This window comes from Aotus nancymaae, unplaced genomic scaffold, assembly GCF_030222135.1.
Source record: "Aotus nancymaae isolate 86718 unplaced genomic scaffold, 86718_ANA_hifiasm-v0.15.2.pri h1tg000038l, whole genome shotgun sequence".
In the NCBI taxonomy this organism is placed as follows: Eukaryota; Metazoa; Chordata; class Mammalia; order Primates; family Aotidae; genus Aotus; species Aotus nancymaae.
The window spans coordinates 489,501-504,073 of NW_026988452.1; the positions used below are offsets into that span (position 1 = coordinate 489,501).

At 46.2% G+C, this 14,573-nt stretch overlaps 1 protein-coding gene and 1 non-coding gene across 3 annotated transcripts in view; one reads left to right on the forward strand and one right to left on the reverse strand.

Moving 5' to 3' along the window:
* TFRC (transferrin receptor) overlaps positions 1-13,951 on the reverse strand; it is a 33,956-nt gene extending 20,005 nt beyond the window's left edge. The window contains exons 1-6 of one of the 2 annotated variants that reach the window (XM_064360089.1): positions 13,891-13,951; positions 7,752-7,810; positions 6,099-6,300; positions 5,072-5,267; positions 2,620-2,769; positions 1,407-1,509 (exon numbers count right to left, since the gene is read on the reverse strand). In XM_064360089.1, coding sequence (XP_064216159.1) covers positions 1,407-1,509; positions 2,620-2,769; positions 5,072-5,267; positions 6,099-6,300; positions 7,752-7,787 — 687 coding nt within the window. In that variant the 5' untranslated portion in view covers positions 7,788-7,810; positions 13,891-13,951. Of the gene's footprint in view, positions 1-1,406; positions 1,513-2,619; positions 2,770-5,071; positions 5,268-6,098; positions 6,301-7,751; positions 7,811-13,890 lie in introns of both variants that reach the window. The other variant, XM_064360088.1, reaches the window with a different exon arrangement.
* Positions 3,527-3,587, forward strand: LOC135268186 (U7 small nuclear RNA). Its single transcript, XR_010336467.1, has one exon. It is a non-coding gene; the product is annotated as a U7 small nuclear RNA (small nuclear RNA).
* Positions 13,952-14,573: the final 622 nt, after the last annotated feature.

A 14,573-nucleotide genomic window follows, 5' to 3' on the forward strand; every position in this document is an offset into this window, starting at 1 on the left:
AAAATTGTTAAACATCATCTATTACAATAAAGTGACTTGCATACACCAACTTTAGATATGTCATTACGTGCCAAAGCTAATAAGAGTTCAGATGAACAGCTATCACCTGACACTAACAACCAAGCACCTGAAAAGAGAGCTTGAGGTTGAACAAATATCTTCAGTGTTCTTTAACAGAACAATCCACCCATCTCCTGGCTTGTATGCAGCCAGGCAAAGTGATAAGGCACAAGTATCCAGAAAAGCAAGGCATCACCATAGCACTTCACCTGCCTCTAAAGGTATCCACTAGACATGCCCCTGACTTACAAATGTGTTTTTTGTTGTTGTTTTGAGATGGAGTTTTGCTCTTGTCGCCCAGGCTGGAGTGCAACGGCACAATCTCAGCTCGCTGCAACCTCCGCCCCCCAGGGTTCAAGTGATTCTCCTGCCTCAGCCTACTGAGTAGCTGGGATTACAGGCACCCACCACCACACCTGGCTAATTTTTGTGTTTTTAGTAGAGACGGGGTTTCACCATGTTGGCCAGGCTGGTCTCTAACTTCTGACCTCAGGTGATCCGCCAGCCTCAGCCTCCCAAAGTGCTGGGATCCCAGGCACGAGCTGCCGCACACAGCCACAAATGTGATTTTAAGCTGAAAATTATTCCATCTAGCTGTTCTCTATTTCTGCATTAATTTGACTGTATTTGCCTAAATTTAAAAAGATCAAGGGCTGGGCACAGCAGCTTACTCCTGTAATCCTAGCACTTTGGGAGGCCGAGGTGGGTGAAATGCTTGAGCCCAGGAGTTTCAATTCAAGACCAGCCTGGCCAACATGGCAAAACCCCGTCTCTACCAAAAAGAAAAAAAAGAAAAAAATTCGCTGGATGTCCCAGCTACTGGGGAGGCTCACTTGAGCCCGGGAGGTAGAAGTTGCAGTGAGCCAAGCTCATGCCACTGCACTCTAGCTTGGGCAACAGAGTGGCACTCGATCTCAAAACAAATAAAAAAAATTGAGCTAAGAATCCAGCTATGACTGGGCTCCAGACAAGATGGATATTTAGATCTGTCCCCACAAAGAGGATATGCATTCATTTAGCAAACACTACTATGTATGTCAGCCAATCTCCAAAGCTCTGCAACGTGGCAGTAACTAGAACCAACCCATGGTTCTCCATATGGCTCACATTCTAATGGAAACAAAGGCATAATAGTGTCAGGTGCTACCAGTGCTACAAAGACAAAATACAGCAGGATGAGGGGAAAGTAATGAGAGAGAAGACTCTGCATGTTGGCTGTGTCATTAGAGGGTTGAAAACCAAAATAGCAGGATCATTTACATTTTACAAGTACATTTATAACTCCTAAGAACAGAAAAGATGAGTTTTTGAATGATTCAACCTCATGAACTGTTTGCCTTACTTACAGTAACTGTTGCGTTCTGACTATATGCCACATAACCTCCAGGATTCTCCACCAGGTAAACAAATTCACCGTTCGTACCAGTTATGGTCACTGAGTTTTGAGCACTGTTAAAAAGATTAAGTTAAAATAAGGCTAAGGTCATCCTTCCAGAAAAATGCAATAGCTTATATTTAGCATGTCTTGCATCATTTTGCTTGAGGAAATTTACCTCCAAATCTGAACCTTGATTTTTATTTTAAAAGTCTTTGGGCCGGCCAGGCACGGTGGCTCACACCTGTAATCCCAGCACTTTGGGAGGCCGAGGCAGGCGGATCACCTGAGGTCAGGAGTTTGAGACCAGCCTGGACAACATGGTGAAGTCCTGTCTCTACTAAAAATACAAAAATTAGCCTGGCATGGTAGAAGGCACCTGTAATCCCAGCTACTCAGAAGGCTGAGGCAGGAAAATCGCTGGAACTCGGAAGGTGGAGGTTGCAGTGAGCCGAGATCGCGCCATTGCACCCCCAGCCTGGGGGGACAAGAGTGAGACTTCGTCTCAAAAAAATAAATAAAAAAGACTTTGGGCCTCATGGGGCGACTCACGCCTGTAATCTCAGCTTGGGAGACCGAGGCGGGAGGATCACCTGAGGCCAAGAGTTAGAGACCATCCTGGCCAACTAGGTGAAACCCCATCTCTACTAAAAATACAAAACTTAGCTGGGCGTGGTGGTGCACACCTATAATCCCAGCTGCTCTGGAGGCTGAGGCAGGAGAATCGCTTGAACCTGGGAGGCAGAGGTTGCGGTGAGCCAAGATGGTGCCACTGCACTCCAGCCTGGGCAACAACAGTGAAACTCCTAAAAAAAGAACAAAAAAACAAAGTCTTTGCTGGCTGGGCACCATGGCTCACACCTGTAATCCCAGCACTTTGGGAGGCCGAGGCAGGCAGATCACAAAGTCAGGAGTTCGAGACCAGACTGGCCAACATAGTAAAATCCCATTTCTACTAAAAATACAAAAATTAGCCAGGTCTGGTGGCACATGCCTATAGACCCAGCTACTAGAGAGGCTGAGGCAGAAGAATCGCTTGAACATGGGAGCTGAGATAGCGCCACTGCACTCCAGCCTGGGCAACAGATTAAGACTCCGTCTCAAAAAAAAAAAGTCTTTGCTATATTTTGCACACCTGAAAATAGCCACTTGTATAAAAATAAGTTTACGATCTTCCAACATACCTGTCTTTGACCTGAATCTTAACAAAATGTTCATCATGCCAGACTTTGCTTAGTTTACATTCACGAAATTGATTTTCAATATACCACGCAAGATTTTCATCTTTTTGAGATCCAGCCTCACGAGGGACATATGAATTTTCATTCAGCAGCCTGGAGGAGAAAATGTCTTTTAAATGAACTTAAGTTTAATTTAAAATAAACATTTAACTCAAGGATTAAACAAATTGTTTTCAAAGCAAAATCAGATAAATGAACTGTGACCCAAAACTTCTAGATTCGTCAGAATAACAGAAACTAAGAAAAAAAATTGTGCCCCAAATATTAATTTGACTTCTAAGCTTCTTTACTTACCATAAAGCACTCCCTTCAAGAGCCTCATCTTAACATAATGTATCTGCTTAGGGTAGTTTTAGGGGAAATAGTAGCTTCCAGGAGATCTACTATAAGTTGAACAAGATGGAGTTTCAATTTTTGCCTACTTGTGAAGCATTTCTGAATACCCTGAAGCAAGACTGCTCCTTGGTCTGATCTCCCATAGTTCTATTTACTCAGCACTAGTTCTTACATTTTTGTAGGGTAGACTATCCTCTCACTTTATCCATAATTTCTGGTGTATAGTAAATCAACTAGATGAAGAAAAAATGTCATAACTTAAGACTAAAGAGTTACAGTACCGAGGCCGGGTGCAGTGGCTCATGCCTGTAATCCCAGCACTTTGGAGGCCAAGGTGGGAGGATCACCTGAGGTCAGGAGTTCAAGATCAGCCTGGTCATCATGGTGAAACCCCATCTTTAAAAAAAAAGAGTTATAGTACCATTGTAACTGTAGAAAGCTAGCAAAAAGGAAAAGATAAATTTATTCTTTGTACAGAGAAATATATGTGCAAAGATAGCAAAACTCTAAGGACAAGTGTTACAGCTCTTTTTAGAATTTGTCTAGCACCCTTTCTAGTTTTTGCCAGAAAGTTCCTTAAAAATAAAATAAACAGGTTGGACACAATGGCTCACTTGGGAACCCCACTTGTAATTCAAGTGAACCCCACTTGGGATTCAAGTGCTGTGATCCCAGCACTTTGGAAGGCTGAGGCAGGCAGATCACCTTAGGTCAGAGTTCGAGACTAGCCTGACCAACATGGAGAAAACCCCGTCTCTACTAAAAATATAAAATTAGCCAGGCATGGTGACACATGCCTGTAATCCCAGCTAGGCTGAGGCAGAAGAATCACTTGAACCTGGGAGGCAGAGGTTGTGGTGAGCTGAGATCGTGCCACTGCACTGCAGCCTGGGCAACAAGAGCAAAACTCCATCTCAAAAAAACAAAAATAAGTAAATAAATAAATAAAAATCTGGCCAGGCATGGTAGTTCATGCCTGTAATCCCAGCACTTTGGCAGGCTGAGGCAAGAGGATCACCTGAAGTTAGGAGTTCAAGACCAGCCTGGCCAACATGGTGAAACCTCATTTCTACTAAAAAAAAAAAAAAAAAAACCTCAAAAATTAGCCACGCGTGGTGCAAGCCTGTGATCTCAGCTACTAGGGAAACTGAGGTAGGAGAATCACTTGAACCTGGAAGGCAGAGGTTGCAGTGAGCTGAGATCACGCCGCTGCACTCCAGGCTGGGCAACACAGTGAGACTCCATCTCTAAATAAATAAATAAAGACTCCGTCTCTACAAAAAAGAATTATCTGGGTATGGTGCTGCGTGCCTGTAGTCAGGAGGCTATGACGGGGGGATGGTTTTGGCCTGGGAGGTTGAGGCTGCAGTGAGAGGAGATCACACCACTGTATTCCATCCTCCAACAGAGGGAGACTGCCTCTGGATACTTACTGGTATATGGGTTAGTGTGCAAGTATCAGCAGAAACTAACAAGCACTGGAAACTGAGGCAGTTAAACTACTCATGATCTAGAAGATGAAAAGGGCTATTTCTGCCATGTGTTGCTTCCTTAAAAAGAAAAAAAGAGGCTGGGTGCGGTGGCTCACATCTGTAATCCCAGCACTTTGGGAGGCCGAGGTGGGCAGATCACCTGAGGTCAGGAATTTGAGACCAACCTGATCAACATGGTGAAACCCCATCTCTTAAAAAAAAAAAAAAAAGAGAGAGAAAAAAAGGTAACTGATGTCCTTGTCAACAAAGCAGAGCTTAGTACAATGTTATAAGAGGTTAAAAAAAAAATCAGAGCCCGAAGAATGACAGCAAGCAATAAGCCACGAAGACGGGGCAAACATCAAGGGCCTATGCATTTTTAAAAGAAAAAGGAGAATCCCCGGAAAAGGTCTCCCTTTCTTCCCCACCACTATAGTTCCAGTTCTTTACAGGCCCCTTACCCTCTTCAGCTAAAACATGGCAAGTCTCGTCTTCTCTAAAAGCCACTCCCCACAGTGTCACCATTATTGCTTCCCTGCAGCCTCACAGTTACTTGTCTAGACACGTGGAAAGCAGCTCACACTCACTTGATGGTGCTGGTGAAGTCTGTGGTGTCCAGTTTCTCTGACAACTTTTTTTTCAGGTCATCCCAATACAACTGAGGTACTACAGGGAAGTTCTCTTCTGGGTTCTCCATCGCTGGAGACTCTGTTCCTGCTAGTGTCTGACACTCAGTTTTCGGTTCTATGTGTTTACAATAGCCCAAGTAGCCAATCATAAATCCTAAAGAGAAAAAGTTTCACAGCTGAACTCAGAATTTCATTTGTAATCTATCCCTGTTGGAACTGTTAATATTTTCAGGTAAGTCTTGAAAACACTGGTTTTAATCAAATTCTAAGTAGTCTGAATGTATATAATGCATCTCGGTTTTGTATATTTTAAGCCACTTAATCTAATAAATTATATATTAGCTTTATTTCAAATAGTTACCTATTGAACATATAGGTAGCTTTTTCCAAAAGACCTCCTTGAAACACTAGAGCAAGCTTCTATGCCACAAGTATCCTGTGTATATGTTAGTGTAACATTTGCTTCCTGGTGGAGTGGGAGCAAACAAAAAGAGATAAATAAAAAACACCTGTACATTGTATTGAAGGAATTCACGGGTCTCTCTTTCCTGCCAGATTAAATTGAATGATATCTACAGAATCTACTCATGATTGTCTTCCTAGTGGCACTTAAAAAGCCACAAAGTGGGCGGGCGCAGTGGCTCATGCCTATAATCCCAGGACTTTGGGAGGCCAAGGCAGAAAGATCACTTGAGGCTATGAGTTCGAGACCAGCCTGGCCAACATGGTGAAAAATACAAAAATTAGCTGGGGCATGGTGGCAGGTGCCTGTAATTCCAGCTACTCAAGAGGCTAAGGCAGGAAATCACTTAAACCTGGGAGGTAGAGGTTGCAGTGAGCCAAGATTGCGCCACTGCACTCTAGCCTGGGCAACAGAGTGAGACTGTATCTCAAAAAAAAAAGGCACAAAATATATGCTAAGCTGAAATAAGACTTCCCGGAGTTGGTAATGGAAAACATTTAAGTTTGGAATGCCCATTCTTACCAATCATGAAAAAGATGATCACGGCAATAGTTCCATAGAAGATGCTTCCATTACACCGTTTTGGTTTTCTGACATTGGCCTTTGTGTTACTTTCAGCATTTTCTTCTTCATCTACAGCAAGTTTCATCTCCACATGACTGTTATCGCCATCCACTTGCCGAGCCAGACTGAACCGGGTATATGACAATGGTTCTCCACCAAACTGTTTTGGGGGGAAAAGGCATTATGAAGAACAGGCATGGGACATTTGTTCAGGTACTGTACTCGTTAGTGGGCCATTACTATGACTTGCTATATATTCTTCAGGGTGCTCTCCTTTCAAACCAACATTTTCCCTCTGCTGAGTCGCGGGCTAGTTCACACTGGTCTTCTCATTCAGCCTTTCTTTTTTTTGTAAATTTGTATTTTTTTTATTTTTGGAGACAAGGTCTCCCTCTCTTTCCCAGGATGGAGTACAGGTGTGATCATAGTAGCTCACTGCACCCTCAAAATCCTGAGCTCTAATGATTCTCCTAGCTGGGACTGGGGGGCACAAATCAGACTGTGATGCTGGTGAGAGCAAGAACAAAATGAAGTTATGAACAAGCAGAAATTCTGACTAAGATAAGACAGAAGATAGAAAAGAGAATGGGCCAGATACGATGGCTCACGCCTGTAATCCTAGCACGCTGGGGGCCGAAGTGAGGCAGAGGGACCATTTGAGATCAGGAGTTTGAGACCAGCGTGACCAACATGGTGAAATCCCGTCTCTACTAAAAATACAAAAAACTAACCAGGCATGATGATACATGCCTGTAATCTCAGCTACTCAGGAGGCTGAGGCAGGAGAATCACTTGATCTTGGGAGGCAGAGGCTGCAGTGAGCTAAGATCGCCCACTGTACTCTACCCTAGGAGCCTAGGCTGAGACTTCATCTCAAAAAATAAAATTAAATAAACAAAAATCAGAGACAGTAGAGGACTAGATAGCGTGTCAAGAGTTAGCTCCCTTTCCATCACGGCTTGATGGCTGTCTTTTCTTATGTTCTTTCAGCTTTCACTCATACTGCCTACACAATGTTTCTTTTCCTTTTTTTGAGACAGAGTCTCGCTCTGTCACCCAGGTGCAGTGGCACAATCTCACCTCGCCACAACCTCTGCCTCCCAGGTTCAAGCAATTCTCCTGCCTCACCCTCCCAAAGTGCTGGGACCACAGGTGCACACTACCACGCTTGGCTAATTTTTGTATTTTTTAGTACAGATGGGGTTTCACCATGTTGGACGGGCTGGTCTCAAACTCCTAAACTCGTGATCTACCTGCTTCAGCCTCCCAAGGTGCTGGGATTACAGGCGTGAGCCACCGCGCCCCTTCAGCCTTTGCTTTTCACCTCTCCTAAGACATTTTCAGTGCTTTAAAGAGTGTGTCTCATCTACTTGGCTGCCCCCCTCTACCACACCCAGAACCATCCTGAGTATTCGTCCAAGACTTCCCATAATTAACCCTATTAAAGGCTGAACGCTTTATAGGATCCGTTATGCCTCAAGACCACTAATTCAAATGTCAATGAATACCTGATAACAGATTTTAGTTATTATTTCATGCTTACTCAGTTAAAGTCATGCTTATATATTTCACATTATTGCAAACACAGAAATACAACTGAAAATATCTTACCAAGTTAGAGAATGCTGATCTAGCTTGATCCATCATTCTGAACTGCCACACAGAAGAACCTAGGTATTAGAATAGAGAATTACTGAGGAAGATACTACTGTATCAGATTAGTGAGCTTTCTATTACCAGACTACATGGTATATCAAATTTTTAGAATATATTATCACTTTTCTAGAAAAGATATTTAATCTTACTTTATGGGACAACTAAATTTAGTGTGATCTTTTTTAAATTTTGTTATAGATGTATTCTTTTTTTTTTTTGAGAAAGAGTCTTGCTCTGCTGCCAGGCTGGAGTGCAGTGGCACAATCTTGGCTCCTAAAGGCGTGCACTACCACGCCCAGCTAATTTTTGTATTTTTAGTAGAGACAGGTTTTTCACCATGTTGGCCAAGATGCTCTCAATCTCTTGACATCGTGATCTACCTGCCTTGGCCTCCCAAAGTGCTGGATTACAGGCGTGAGCCACTGCACCCAGCATATGTATTTTTTTTTTTAATAGAGACAAGGTCACCCTATGTTGCCCAGGCTCGTCTTGAACTCCTGGCCTGAAGCAATCCTTCTACTTTGGCCTCCCAAATTGCTGTGATTACAGGTATGAACCACTATGCTTTGAGTAGACAAAGTGACACATACAAAAAGACAACAGACTATCACTTGAAAAAAAATTAAGACTAAAGCAGACAAGATCTGTTATGTTACAAATACCACAAACCATCTCCAATAAAAAGGGGAAGAAACCTTGATCCTGATTCAATCAATAGTTCCTACAAGTGATTTGATATATCTTTGACACACAAAAAGAAACACAAAACAGATTATGCTATTTTACAGTTGAAGAGGCCAATTATCAGAGAATTACAAAGCTAAAAACTTATAATCTAAATTAAGTTCAATGGGTTACTGGGTTACAGAAATTGTGTTCTCATCTCTGGAAGTTTAAGACATTAACCTTAACTTTTGTCAAAGCCAAATATGTCTCTGTAATCAAAGTCCTATGTTAAGTTAAAAGCCTTAACTGAAATCTAAATTTTCTAGTTAATTTGGTTTGAGGGCATCTAGATGCTTGAAAGTGACATTATATTGAGATTTGCAAAATGGACATTTATTGCATAGTATTTTAAAGCTTTTCCTGTATACAAGTACACTTATAGCATATTAAACATGCACATGGCACAAAGCAATCTGTGAGGTATACGCAGATCGTAAAGCGAAGGGTAATTCTAACAGGCATTAAGAAAAAGCTTCCCATTGCTGGGTGAAGTTGCTCATGCCTGTAATCCCAGTACTTTAGGAGGCAGAGGCGGGAGGATCATGAGGTCAAGAGGTGAGACCATTCTGCCAACATGGTGAAACCCTGTCTCTACTAAAAATACAAAAATTAGCTGGGCATGGTGGCATGCCCGTGTAGTCCCAGGTACTGGGGAGGCTGAGGGAGAAGAATTGCTTGAACCCGGGAGGCGGAGGCTGCTGCAGTGAGCTGAGATAGCACCACTGCACTCCAGCCTGGTGACAGAGCAAGACTCTGTCCCAGAAAAAAAAGAAAAAAGAAAAAAAAAAGAAAGAAAAGGCTTCCTACCTAAAACCTATTACAAAAAAAATCTTTTTATATTCAAGCTTTAAAGATCAGGGTCTATATTCAATAGATCATATTCTTTGAAGCATAATCTTTTTTTTTTTTTTTGAGAAGGCGTTTCGGTCCTGACGCCTACGCTAGAGTACAGTGGCATGATCTTGGCTCACTGCAACCTCCCCTCCCAGGTTCAAGGGATTTTCCTGCCTCAGCCTCTGAGTAGCTGGGATTATAGGTGCCTGTCACCATGCCCAGCTAATTTTTGTATTTTTAGTAGAGAAGAGGTTTTACCATGTTGGTCAGGCTGGTTGGTCTCAAACTCCTGACCTCAGGTGATCCACCAGCTGCCTGGTCTCCCAAAGTGCTGGGGTTAGTTACTTGAGAAGAACATCCCAAGGAAATTGAAGGCATGAGCCACCCCACCCAGTCAGAAGCACAATCTTTTGCCCCTTCTGTTATAAAAAGCTTATCACTACCACTGCACCACAACAGTAAGGACCCAATCACTAGATCCAGAACTGGAAGGCCCTACCCTAAACCAATTTTAACCACCCTTTTCTAGGAAAAAAACATCTTGCAAATTTTAACACTCATCTGAATCATCATTCCTCAAGTTTTCTATTAATTTTAAGAACAAAGTGGTAACACATTTAAATAAATAATCTAAGCTACTTGTGTATCTTGGGTGTTCCCAATGGTGACTGAAAACAATTCAATTACTCACATGATGAAGTTCGAAACGCAGCCCCACGTTTTGAACTATGAAATACAAGGAGGTTCTGAAACATCTTTAAGATGGAAGATAAGGGGCTGGCAAGGATGCTAGCTAAACCACCGTCCCAAACTTCCTTACAATTTTTTTTTTCTTTTTGAGACAGGGTCTGGCTCTGTCACCTGGGCTGGAGTGCAATGGGGTCATTTTGGCTCACTGTAACCTCTGCCTCCCAGGCTTAAGTGATTCTTGTGCCTCAGCCTCCGGAGTAGCTGGAATTACAGGCGTATGATACCATTCCTGGCTAACTTTTTGTATTTTTATTAGAGAAAGAGTTTCTCGCCATGTTGGCCAGGCCGGTCTCCAATTCCTGGCCTCAAGTGATCTGCCTGCCTCAGCCTCTCTAAATGCTAAGGTTACAGACATGAGCCACTGCACCCAGCTCCCAAACTTCTTTAAAATTGAATCATTCCTACTTTATTAAAATATGGCATTAAACTCTATTCAGTTTTCTAAATGCAGTAATTATCTTGAGGTTTTGGGCTTCTTTGTACTGACTCAAAATTAGGGATCTGTATACAAAGCTCAGTGGGGATCAGATACCAAAATTTCACCTATGCTGAACATACCCAAAGCTGCTACTTCATTTTTCTTAAGTAAGCCATGTTTGTTATTACTGACAAGCCCACCTCAGTTTAGAAAACAGGCCACTGATTCAAGTCCTTAGAGCTCAGATAAACTGAAGTTTTTCTACTTGCTTTAGAAGCTGTTCTAAACACATTCAGCCTAACAACTTCACTACTATTTTCTCCAAAATCAGACAGAATTCAGCCCATGCTTTTACCCACTAACATTCTTCCTCTGTTCCTTGAGGTCCTCCTCGTTTTTTCCAGGCTCAGCTCAAGGGCCATCTCTATGAAGCCTTCTCTGACTGTCTTCCCTATCCTGTAATAACTGATATTGAACTACCTGTAAAAATATTTTATTTAACAGTATTGGGGCATGCTTGATGCCTGAGATTCCAAATGATATGAAAAATATAATGAAAACATTGGACCTGGAATCTTTTCCCATCCCTGCCACTCTTATGGTTTAATAAGGAGGGTTTTTTTTGAGACGGAGTTTCACTCTTGTTACCCAGGCTGGAGTGCAATGACACGATCTCGGCTCACTGCAACCTCCGCCTCCTGGGTTCAGGCAATTCTCCTGCCTCAGCCTCCCGAGTAGCTGGGATTACAGGCACGCGCCACCATGCCCAGCTAATTTTTTGTATTTTTAGTAGAGACGAGGTTTCACCATGTTGACCAGGATGGTCTCAATCTCTTGACCTCGTGATCCACCCACCTCAGCCTCCCAAAGTGCTGGGATTACAGGCGTGAGCCACTGCGCCCGATGGGAGGTTTTTTTTTTTTTTGGTCCGTTTTTGTTTTTTTTTGTTTTTGTTTTTTGTTTTTTGAGATGGCTCACTGCAACCTCTGGCTCCTGGGTTCAAGTGATTCTCCTGCCTCAGCCTCCCAAGTAGATGGGATTACAGGCACATGCCACTAAGCCCAGCTAATTTTTTTGTGTTTTTAGTAGAGATGGGGTTTCAACATGTTTGCCAGGCTGGTCTCAAACGTCTGACACCGTGATCCGCCCGCCTCTGCCTCCCAAAGTGCCAGGATTACAGGCGTGAGCCACAGCACCCCACCTGTTTTTGTTTTGTTTTTCGGTTTTTTTTTTTGGAGATGGTGTCTCGTTCTGTTGCCCAGGCTGGAGTGCAGTGGCGAGATCTCAACTCACTACAACCTCTGACTCCCAGGTTAAAAGGAATTCTTGAGCCTCAGCCTCCAGAGTAGCTGGGATTACAGGTGAGCACCACCATGCCCAGCAATTTTTTTGAGATGGAGTCTCTGCTGTTGCCCAGGCTGGAGTGCGATGGCACAGTCTCAGCTCACTACCACCTCCACCTTCTGGGTTCAAGTGATTCTTCTGCTTCAGCCTCCTGAGTAGCTGAGATTACAGGCACCTGCCACCATGCGCAGCCAATTTTTGTATTTTTAGTAGAGATGGGGTTTCACCATTGGCCAGGCTAGTCTTGAACTCCTGACGTCGTGATCAGTCTGCCTTGGCCTCCCAAACTGCTGGGATTACAGGCGTGAGCCACTGCGCCCGGCCTATTTATTATTATTTTTGAGACAGAGTCTTGCTCTGTCACCCAGGCTGGAGTGCAGTGGCTCGATCTTGTTTAGCTCACTGCAAACTCCACCTCCCAGGTTCAAGTGGTTCTCCTGCCTCAGCCTTCCAAGTTGCTGGGATTATAGGCGTTAGCCACCTCACCCAGGTAATTTTTCTGTTTTTAATACAAATAGAATAGGTTGGGCTGGTCTCGAACCCCTAACGTCAGGTGATCCGCCTGCCTGCGCCTCCCAAAGTGGTAGGATTATAGGCGTGAACCACCGGGCCTGGCCAAAGTAGCTTTCATTGTGGTCCTTCAGGTTTAGCTGGGAACCTTGCTCCGTGACATTTAAATACATTATCAGAGGCAAGCAACTGCCTCGCCTTAGGGCAGATTCAGCCTAAGTGCTGTCTATCCAACCACCTTCAACACAGGCTGTTTACAGCCACCATTACTTGATAACAACATCACAGGAAACTGAAGGATGCTGTGCCGTATCTAACCCTGCAGTATCAATGACAAACCCTCTCTGAACTCTGGATTTTCTTGAGAAGCACACTGTAACTCAAAATTGAAGCGGTAAAAAACCAGCAGGGTCTACAAGTACTGTAGAGAGCCTAACCTTAATGTTCACAGTAAGCTTAGCATACAAGTATGGGGTCGCCAAATACAACGTCCTGCTTTAATCCTCTTATCAACGGGAAGAACATGGAAAATGCCGCAGAATCCAGTCCCCTGCATGACAAGGGACGTACCCAAGGTCTCTAGGAGCAGTGAGCAGAGGGAAAAGAGCCGAATTAGAGTCTTTTCTTACCCGCCCTCCCAACTGCCACCTTCGAGAACTGTCCAGCAGAAACGACGCGCGCGCCTGCCCGCGTCTATCAATACAGCACGGCCCTCCGACCGCGCCGCTCACTTCCCAGTGTCCCCGCCTTCGGTGAGGGCTGCTAGCAATATCCTCGGCGCGCCCGCCCGCGGCTGAGTCGCATTCTCTGGGGAAAACGGGACGCACGCTCGGGGCGAACAGGCAGGGCACGCAGGGCCAGGGTGTGCCGGAGCCCAGGCGTCCGTTTACAAAAACCCGCACCTAATGCCCGTGACACGCCCGCCGCCGACCCGGGGACAGCTCTGTCCCTGTCCTCGCGAGAGCAGCGCCCGCCCGGGCCCGGGGCAGCGGAGGAGCCCAAGGTCACCCACGGATCCCAGCCGTTCCCCGGGGCGACTTCCTGGAGCAGCCACGTGCTCCCCGGGCCGCGCAGCTGCAGCGTGGCCGCGCCGCGCTCCCAACACGCTCGGAACCCGCAGCCCAGGCCCGGCGCAAGCGGCCCGCAGCGTTCACGGGCGAGGAGCCGAAAGCAGCGCGGCGGGGCTGAGCCCACCGGGCACACCTGGTCTCGCCCCCAGAGCAACCGGAGAAGCCACTCGCCGCTCCGCGACCCCGGAGGCGGGAAGGAGGCAGCAGGGAAGGCGCGAAAGCAGACGGACGCGCGGCGAAAGGGCGCCTCTCCGCGCAGCCTCCGACCCCGCGCACCTGCAGCCCCTTGGGCCGGCGGCCCCGCTCCCCCCGGCCGCCTTCCCGCCCCGCGGCGGCGCCCTGTGGCTGCTGCGCCGCATCGGGGCGGCCGCTCGAGCGAGCCCGGCAGGACGAAGGGAAGGCGCGGGGGTCGGCGTCGCGCTACAAGCCGAGCGTCACTCACCCTGGCGCGTCTCCGTCCGGCGCAGCCCGAGCCGCCACCCGAGGTCCCGGCGCGCTCTGAGGGGACGGCGGCCCCTGACTGGCGGTTTATAGCCTGGCCCCGCCCCCGCCCCCCGGGGTCTTGCGTCACTTCCGGAGGCACGTAGCCCGGCGAGGCTCTCTCCACAGAGAGCCCGGGGGCGGGGACGCGCGCTCGGGGCGAGGCGAAGTCGCGGGGAAAAGGCGCCAAGGCAGCAGGTGCCCGAGGAGCCGCGCGAGGGCCGCGCTGACCTGCGCCTCCCGCCCCGGGAGCCCGGCGGCCTCCCCCGACCTTGACCGACCTCCATCCCCGCAGCCAAGGTCAGACCTGCTGGCGGACGCTGCGGTGTTCCTTAGGATGTCTGCGCGGGACGGAATCGTAGTGACCGTTACAGCCGCTCGTGGGAAGGTGCGTCTTGCAGCCTCAGGAAGACAGAAAGGAGAAGAAAAGCAAAACGCACGTCCTCGTTCAGAACGTGTGCAAGCGGCGCTTCGCCGGGACTAGCGGAGCACTCTGCATGGCGTTTAGTGCGTGAGGGAATAGACGGGGAAATACGCACGAGTGACCTAATGGGGCGATAGGACTGTAGGTTAACGTTCGTTTTCATGACCGTTATTGTTATTGTGCAATGCATAACAAATAATTTTATTTTGTTATTTTTATTG